General features: G+C 34.8%; 1 protein-coding gene across 1 annotated transcript in view; it reads left to right on the top strand.

Annotated features, from left to right (window-relative positions):
• Positions 1 to 5,346: 5,346 nt before the first annotated feature.
• The window catches only part of LOC140227033 (neuroendocrine convertase 2-like), a 60,111-nt gene continuing 55,072 nt past the window's right edge, over positions 5,347 to 10,385 (top strand). The window contains exon 1 of the mRNA XM_072307468.1: positions 5,347 to 5,529. Coding sequence (XP_072163569.1) covers positions 5,347 to 5,529 — 183 coding nt within the window. The remainder of the gene's footprint in view (positions 5,530 to 10,385) is intronic.

Raw genomic sequence — 10,385 nt, 5'->3', positions numbered from 1 at the left:
GACCCGAATATCTTATAGATTTATGTGTCACTAATAATTTGGGATTCAAAAGGTGGAAATTTCTACATATACGAGTAGGGTACGAATGGACAGAAGTATTGAACCTAAACATGTTATCAAACGATGATGGAAGTTGATGATGTATATATTTGAACATAATTACTGCTACTTGAATAATATTCAAATCAAAAACCTTCAATGTTTTAAGCTCATGAAATAAAGAATCAGTATGAGCCAGAAAATGCGATCCTGTACAAATACGTATAACTTTCTTTTGTAATTTAAATATAGAATTTATTTTGGTAGAGCCGCAAGTACCCCATACAACATTGCAATAACTTATATATGGGAGAATTAAGGAATTATATAATAGAAATAAAGTTGAACGAGGAAGAAAGAACTTCAGCTTGGAAATTATCCCTATATTTCTAGAAATACACGTTGTAACATGATGTAAATGCTCATTCCAAGTCAAACTTTCATCTATATACACTCCTAGAAATTTTGAATTCATTTTCTTTTCTAATGGGATATCATCAATGTTAATATGTATCAACGTATCTTCATTATGAGAATGAAGTTTGAAATGAATAAAATGAGTCTTTTTTATATTCAAAGAAAGTTTATTAGACTTAAACCAATTTGATACTTTACTAATTTCAATATTTAGAGTGTCATTTAAAATCTTAAGATCTTTATGAGAATAAAATATATTCGTATCGTCAGCAAATAGAACAAAAGAGAGAAGAGAAGATGTATTTATAATATCATTAACATAAAGAAGGAATAATAATGGGCCTAGAATTGAGCCTTGAGGAACACCACATTTAATTAAAAGGGGGTCAGATTCACAACCATTAACAATAACATATTGTCTTCTATTAGTTAGATAATCTTTAAGCCATAAATGTGCTTGTCCTCGAATACCATAATGACTAAGTTTCGTGAGTAAAATAGAATGATCAAGAGTATCGAATGCTTTACTCAAATCACAAAATATACCTGCAACATGTTCTTTGTTTGCAAAAGCACTCGTAATTTTGTCATAGATTTGTATTAGTGCTAAATCAGTTGAATAATTTTTTCTGAAACCATATTGATTGGGAATAAGTAAATCATACTTATTAATAAATTGAAGAAGTCTATTATAAACAATTTTTTCTAAGATTTTGGATATACTAGGCAATAAAGAAATAGGACGATAATTGCTAATTTCATGAGGATCATCTTTTTTATGTACAGGATTCACTTTCGCTATTTTCAGCAGATCAGGGAAAATACCTTGTGATAAAGAAAGATTAAATATATAACTTAACGGTTCTGCGAGTGGATAAATTATTTCTTTCAATAACATCATACTTATTTTATCAGAACCACAAGATTTAGAGCTATTTAAAGATTTAGTGATACTAATGATTTCACTGGGACTTGTTGGATTAAGATAAATAGACTCTTGATTTTGGTCAAAAAGATAATCTGTAAAATGAGCAGAAGTATTGCTAATTTTAGTAGCAAGTTCCGGACCGATATTAACGAAAAATGAGTTAAATGAATTAGCATACATATTGGGATCATTTATTTTAATACCGTTTAATGTGATATCATCCGTTGGCGGAGAATCAGGCTTTTTACCTAGGACCTCTTTAATAATTTTCCATGTTGCATTAATATTCGAAGAAACCTTTTTCATTCTGTCAGAAAAATATAATCTGCGGGATAAACGAATCAATTTTGTCAATTTATTTCGATAAACTTTATACATATTCAAATTAAATTCAGTTGGGTTACGAACGTGTAACTTATACAAAAAATTACGAGTTTTTATGGATTTCAAAATACCTTTTGTAATCCAAGGATTTCTAGGTTTATTTCGGTTAATTTTTATTCTGCATAAAGGAATATTATTTTCATAATAATATAATAATTTATCGTTAAAACATTTATATGCCAAATTAACATTGTTAATACTATAAATATCTGTCCATTCCTCTAAAAATAAATTCTGTTTCAATAATTCCACATTACGTTTTGACTCTTTATAATACCATATTTTATCATGTAATTTATTACGACCCACTTTACATTCACAAATTGAAAATATTGGTAAATGATCAGAAACTTCAGAACATAATATACCCCCCATAATTGTATTATTATACACATTCGAAAATATATTATCAATCTGAGTTGACGAGTGTGGATTTATCCTGGTGGGTTTATTGATAATTGACATAAACCCATATGAATACATTAAATGCATAAAATTAAGGGAATTATTGTTATCGGATGTGGGCGAAAAGTTAATGTTGAAATCACCAAAAATAAAAACATGTTTACTTTCATTACCTATCTTATGGAGATATAAATCCAATTCATCACAAAATAATTCACAATTCAGATCAGGAGGTCGATAGATTAAACCTATAATAACATTTTTAGAGATTGGGTTCTCAATTTCAATAAATAACGTTTCTGCATATCTTAACGTGATTTCAGAACGGATTTTGAACTGTAAATTTTGCGCAATATAAAACGCAACACCGCCACCCCTTTTTCCTTGTCGATCAGCCCTAACTAATTTATGATTGGGTAAATTAAAGATATCTGGGGAGTTTTGATGTAACCAAGTTTCACTTATTCCAATAACAGAAAATTCAAAATTGTTTAAAGAGTGCAAAAGATTTTCCAAATATTCAAAATTTTTATTTTTTTTTATTTTTATTTTTTTTTTTTGTGTTGTTGTTGTTGTTGTTGTTGTTGTTGTTTTTTACAACATCTCGGACATTACAGGCGTGAGTCAAACCATGCAAGGCTTCAATGCAGCAAAAAATAATTTTGTTCTATAAACAATAACTTAAGGCGACTGGGAAAGTGAGCGTTTGATAAAGACCCTTCGGAAGATTAAAAGCGCATGATTTGTAACGTTAGCATACATGCAAGTTCATGCTATATATTCAGTAAAAGATAATGTCAATGCGATGAGCAGAGGACCACCGGACAGCAGAAAAACTTTACATATATTATATGTATATATATATATATATATATATATATATATATATATAATTATACTGTATATATATTATTATGTGCCTGTAAAGTTGCATACAACTTTCAAGCTACAACTTTTAACTTGTTAAATTCAATTCGTTAAAAAAAAGCAAAGGACACAATTATCCTTGCCCACAACATTTTGAGCAATACATCTAATTACTTCCAAATTTATTTCCCAACAGTATCTGGTCGTTGCACCTTTCATTTCCCCTTACTTTTCTTCATGTTTCGTTTGTTTCCTTCTTCATTCTCAGATATTTTTTTTTTCTTATTCAAGAGGACTTCAGCCTGAATATCATTATGAAATCAAGATAATCATCAGATCCGTCTAATGTTATCAAGTCACGTTCATTCTTGACTAAACATACAGGTTAATATTTTGAATACAATGTGCATGTGTTGTAGACGGGGACGTGAAAAAATAATAATGATATTGCATGAGATGACTGTTTCCTTTTCATGATGATGCAAGTGAACAAGTGTTCCTCTTAAAAATAATAAATGATTTTCTTTGGCAATAATTTGATTGTCTCATTAGTGAAAGGTTACTATAATCATATTACTCGGAATGACGAACATTTTGCTCACAAATCTTAACGATTGACAAGATGATCCGTCACACATTTTATGTTTATCTCTTTTTTCGTCCTAGGCAAGTTAATCAGAGAGTCTTTTATATGAATGCTGGTGTGTGAAACGGCACAATTTTTGATAGATTACTGAGTTCAGTAAGATGGTCCCCAAGATTAAAAAAAAAAAAAGCATAATGAAAGTTCAAGCAGAATTGACCAACGAAGTGCGTACTCTGTATAGTACGTGTGTGTGCCTAGCTGCGTATGTCTTTACTGAATTCAAAAATTGTAGTACATGTATTTACCGTTAGTCTACTGCACTCTTTACAATTCGTAATCATTCCTTTAAGGCAGAAACTATCGGTTTGATGAATAACTTCAGAACTCTTATTCTGTTACAAAATCCTTATCATTCCTGACTTCAAAATGACTGAATTGTATGTGACTCAATTCTAGTCATCTCTTAATTGTAAAGAATTAATATTCAGAATACGTTGCCATGGGGTGGAATAGAGATTTTTTAAGATCAGTGTCCCTCTCCCTCGCTGGTGACGTCAGCATCAATGAATTGACCTCAAAAAGGTGCAGTGGGCAACCAGCCCACACGAAATGTAGGCAATTCCGACCTTATATTCTTGTTCTATAAAAACAGTGTTGATGCTGACTAATATTCATGAAGAATTCATGCGCTGGAGTATTTGAGAGAAAGAGAGAAGGTTTTCAGAAAAACGGAGCACCACCATCATTTCGTTGAATTTTGTACATCATTTTGTGTTTACAACTAACGGAGTGCTCATTAAATCGTAATTGACATTGGAGTCAATAATATATTCCAATATTGGCTGATGAGGTCATAAAAGACGAGATAATGTTGATTATAGTCTAACATATGTTACTGTCTACGAATGCAATAGATAAGAACATGACTGCGAAAAACGACAGCCCTCGTCGCAAAGAAGTAATTGATTTGTTTTTCACGCGCTTGCAGAGCAATGGTGTGTCCTTTCAGTTAAATATCACTGTTTTTCCTATTTTCGGTGATTCTTTCTTTTGAGTGAGATCCATCACTGACGTGTCTCCACAGGCAAGCGGGCATCAACCACGCATCTCAAATGGCCCTTCGCACACGGTTCATAAGATCCATGTTAAATAGCGGCAACGTGCCTGATGCAGGAGTGATGGATGTTGAAAACGAGGAAGAAAAAATGGCGCTCTCGAGGAACGTAGCACTAGGTTTCAGCCAATAAAAGCGCCTCAACCACTTGCATCTCATTAGCGTGTGCGGGGATGGTCCAGTAATATCGATCAGTGAGAAATGCGGTTCGTCCGTTGGCAATGTGAACTGCTGAGCATATTGTAAGAGATGGTGTGTGTGTGTGTGAGAGTGTGTGTGCACCATACGTGTGTGTGTGTGACATTGTACTTTGTGTGCGCGCGTGTATACCGTTGATGTCCATCTTGCTGCAGTATGCGGCGGCAACCTGTGCGACGAATTAGAAGCTGGGATGCGAGCCACCAATGCATTGCAAAGAAGACGAAGACGACGTGACAGGATAGAACAAATCCGCATGCATTGCGAAAGGATTCTTCTACGTCTTAGGAAGAAAGGAACACAAGAGGAGACCAATTTTTATTGAAAAGAGCAACAGCGAAAAATAGAAAGAAACACCTAAAGGGAAGGGAGGATTATCGACAAAACACTTGCTCCGCCGGTGGCTGGATGATGGTTGGAGTTATGACATGGGGACGAGGGCTATGTTTTGGCGCCTTTTTCCTCCTGGCCGCTGTCGTCTGTGCATCAGGCAGCGATAAGCACTACACAAACAGCTTCGTGATCGAGGTGCAAGATGGCGACAGTGCACATTCCGTCGCCAAAAGGCATAACCTTGAGTACCTTGGACAGGTTAGTCTGAAATATCTTAGTATCTCTCTTCGTTAAAGGAAACGAAAAGATATGTATTTTCCATGAACAAAAATGATGGTTAATTTCGGAAAAAGTAAGCTCGTAACAGCTTCAATCGTAGCAGCTGTCAGGGGCAATGGAACAGCTTGTAGAGGCAATATACCAACTTCGATGACGTAGGTTTCTGGTCTAGTGAAGCTATGCGCATCAGTGTAAGTATGATTACTTCACTCTTGGCAATTAAGGTTTATATCAAATCATAATAGCTACCATTCCCTAGAACAGTAAACAACTAACTTTGAAAAGAGGAAGTAACGCTATAAGATACTTTATGAAGCCTTTTCAAGATGAGATGCACAGAATGAAAAGGAACAATTATCCTTAAAGGGGGGGGGGGGCAAGGGGTGTTTAGCTCCGCTCTAATCCCATAGTACAAAACTGATACACGAATTGTTGGTCTTGAGGATTCACCACAAGAAAGACGGATATGCATAAATATGCTTACCTGAATTATATTCTAGGCAGAGTAGCATAAACTCTCTAGTAAAGTGAAAAAAGTAAACAAATTCTTGTTAAACCCAGATCACATCGCTCAGTTTGGAACAACAGTACTGAATGTGTCGTTCGTTAGCATTTTGATCTTTTTGGAAATGGTGGTAAGTAATATGATATTCTACGGAAACATGTTAATAATCCCGAATGAGTTCATTTGCTACGAGATGGTTGTTTTATACTACATTTTGCAGTTTTCTCTGTCCTATGTAATTTATTCTGCCTTTCTGTTACTATGTGGAAAAAATAAAGTGAGGAACTTCAGGCCACTGGGAAATTTATCCTTGTAGAAAGGATACGGGCTGAACGTAAACGTTGGAGACATTTTTTTTTTTTTTTACGATAAATCACTAGTAAAGAGTACACTCATTTAAAACTTTTATTTTTGTTACTTTGCAGCCGTACCTATTCTATCAAAGTAGTAGTGAATACAGAAAGTTAAGAACCTTAATTGCTATACAGACACATGATTTGCTGGTTGCTAGCAAACGTATGAAGGGGAAAGGTAAAAAAGAAAAGTAATCTGGATGTGATATGAATGCTGACGTGTCACCACGGACAGCCCTTACTCCTGCAGAGTAAGAGAGAGGGGAAGAGGGGTAAATGATATATTTATTTTATTTTATTTTTATTATTATTTTATTTCAGTTTTATTTCCACAGGGTAGTCTCATCAAGACCAGCAGGTCCTGCTCTTCCAGAGAGCCCTGCCCATGATAAAAATACATAAACATTCATCGTAACATAAAGTTAACCTTCGTACATTATTGAACAGTAAAACATTAAAATCTACACACATGAATACTTATAATACAATCAAAATGAAATAAAATCATCTCAATAGATATATTTCTTTACATAGAATAAAAGTGGAATAACCCATCCCCCTCCCCCCCCCCCAACAAAAACTAATACTAGTAATTACAAACCCTCACGCCTACGTACGCACACACAATGCAGGCCACTTGGCGCAGACACGTTGGTGCACCAACCCGAAAATCTAACCCTGCCATTACTCCCGCGCACGCACGCACGCACGCACGCACGCACACATGTATACCGTTACACACACACACACAAACACACACACACAAATTTACATACACACACACACACACACATTTACATACACACACACACACACATGCACACACACATCTGCGCGCACACACACATGTACACACACACACACACACACACACACGCACACGCACATGCGCGCGCACACACACACACACACAACACACACAGTCACTCATACATCGTCCCATACTTTCTTACACTCCACTTCCAAATGCATAGCGAACTCATGCATGATACATAGTGTACCTGTATGGGGGATGCACACACACTAGCGGGAAGGTGAGACCTCCGTGAGTACCCGTGCGCCTACACTGTACGTACACACATACACGTGCTCGCGTGTTATACACAATAATTTTCTATACATACAGTACGATAACAGTCATTCATGTGCGTGTATAAAATAGCAAGATTAAAAACAAAACAAAAATGTCACACGTCTACGATCTGTACTTAAAACCTTCATAGAACAAAGTGGTATGGGGAAATCACCTTCAACATGCAAATACGGGTAAAACAAAACGATCAAGGCACCGCTATAGACAAAACAAACAAACAGACAAACAAACAAACAAAAGAGGTACCCGCACTCCTTCCCGTGCAGGGTCACAGAAATAACCTATATGGTATGTGTGATTTCCATGTCACCTTACCCTGAACCTTAAAGCAAAAATAATAAAATCCGAAGTTGCTGTTTAAAACACTGCAAAGATTTACAGTTTTGAACGAGTAACGGTAGTTTGTTGAACAGTTTTGCTCCGGTAACTGCTAAGGTGCGAACCTTAAAATCTGTCTTACATCTTGGAATAAATAAGGGACTATTAATAGCATATCGCGTAAAATAATATACTGGTCGTTTACTAATACATGAATTCAAATACATTGGGGCTACATTATTCAATATTTTAAAAACCATCAAACACTGTTGGTACTTAATCCTTTGTTGCACTGTTTGCCAATTCAAAATACTGATAAGGTTGCTTTGTGGGGTGGAATAATCTGCACGTAATATTAATCGTGCATACCTATTTTGTAACTTTTGCAATTTTGCGATGTTTGCTTTAGAGGTATTTCCCCATACGCTGTTACAATAATCTATATGCGGCAGTATCAACGAGTAATATAACTTTCTTAAAAGTCTCTTGGATAAATAATGCTGAACTCGTCGAATACAAACAATCGTATTTGATACCTTTTTAACTATATCATGTATGTGTGAAGACCATAGTAAATGCTTGTCAATCGTAACACCAAGGTACTTGATTTTATCTACTGATTCTAACAGATTGCTATTATATTTGATGGAAATGTCAGCATTTTGAGTTTTTCTCTTAGAGCCAAAAAGTATCGTTTTTGTTTTGGTTGCATTTAAGCACATACCATTGCATTGTAACCATTGAACTACATTATTGAAATCTTTTTGCAGATTGTTTTCACATGATTGTTGATCCTTTGCCTGATTAAACAATGCCGTGTCATCTGCATACAGAGAGATATTTGTCTCCGGATGGAGATTTAGATTACAAATATCATTGACGAACAAACAAAATATCAGCGGTCCCAAAATGGAACCTTGTGGTACACCAGATCTCACTGTGAGATAGTTACTCATGGTCCCTTGTATGCTAGTACAATGTTGCCTATTTAAAAAGTATGACTTAAACCACGCCAATTCAACTCCATTAATGCCGTAACATAACATTTTTTGAAAGATCAAGTGATGAGGTATAAGATCAAAGGCCCTTTTCAAATCTAGGAAAACGGCACCTGTGACTCTGCCTTTGTCCATATTGTCAAGAATTTTCTCTACTATATGGGTTAAACATGTGACAGTTGAATGACCAGGTCTAAATCCTGATTGAAATTCGCTTAACATTGATTGTTCGTTCAGGTATGTATATAATTGGGTATGCACAGCTTTCTCAAGAATTTTGGACAATATTGGCAGCACGGAGATGGGCCTATAATTACCTAGTTGCATTCGATTTCCTCCTTTGTGAATAGGAGTTATTTTTGCTATCTTAAACTCGCTCGGAAAACAGCCATGTTCTAAAGAACAATTAAACAGCTTTGTTAAAGCACCAGCTATGTAAGGAGCAGCTATTCTAAGCAACCTTGGAGGTATATCATCAACTCCAACTGCTTTAGACGTATCAAGACGAGATAGTTCCTTTAATACAAATTCTTCCTTAAGTTCAACAAACTTAAATACATTTTCAGTCTGATGTAACGTCTTTAATGCATTTGCATTAAGATTTCGGGTGTCCGTATTACCTAAAATTTCATTTTGTACATTATTAAAAACTTTATTAAAAAGTTCAGCGACTTTTTCTTTCTCTTCTATAATTTCATTATTCAAAACAATCTTGATTTCAGAACTACAATCTTTTTTAGGTAACAATTGTTTCAATACTCTCCATGATGATTTCATATCACAATTCTTATTACATAAATTTTTATAATAATTTCGTTTCAGTTTCTTGTTCAGAACATTTGCTGCATTTCTCATATTTCTATACTTTTCCCAATAATGCAAACTTTTATACTTATCATATTTGCGCTTAAAATAATCACGATCACGTGCTATACTCAAATACTCATTCGTTATCCATGGTGACCCTTTAGACTTTCTTTTTATAGTGATGTAGGGAGCATGACGATCACAGACCTCTTTTACTCTACATTTAAAACTATGCCACATCTGTTCTACGTTTTCATTTCTCACAAACTGATCATCCCACTTTATGGTATCGAGGTCTTGCTTAAATGCATCTGCATCAAAATGCCTATATGAACGAAATGTTATCAGTGGACATCTTGATACTGGCGGTTTTTCTTTTAAGACAAGGTAAACCAATGAGTGGTCACTAATTCCCATTGACTGTGTGCCATTTTCCAATGATTTTAGATTATTTGTAACAAGAATCAAATCAATGAGAGTTTTACTGTTTGGCGTTATCCTTGTAGGGTTTTTGATCAATTGAGTAAATTGCATGTTATCACAAAAATCAAAGATTTGCCGCGATAGATTATTCTTTGTCAACATATTGCAGTTAAAATCACCAAGTATCAAAATGTCCTTTGATAAGTCACTAACTTTTTCTAAATTTATTTCAAAACGATTAAAAAATGTATTTCCACTGTTTGGCTGGCGATACACAATACCAAGTAACTTTGAACTGTGATTTTGTAGTCTTATTTCAAGCCACATCATTTCTAGCT

The sequence above is a fragment of the Diadema setosum genome, chromosome 1 (assembly GCF_964275005.1).
Source record: "Diadema setosum chromosome 1, eeDiaSeto1, whole genome shotgun sequence".
In the NCBI taxonomy this organism is placed as follows: domain Eukaryota; kingdom Metazoa; phylum Echinodermata; class Echinoidea; order Diadematoida; family Diadematidae; genus Diadema; species Diadema setosum.
This window is presented reverse-complemented; position numbering and strand designations above follow the sequence as displayed.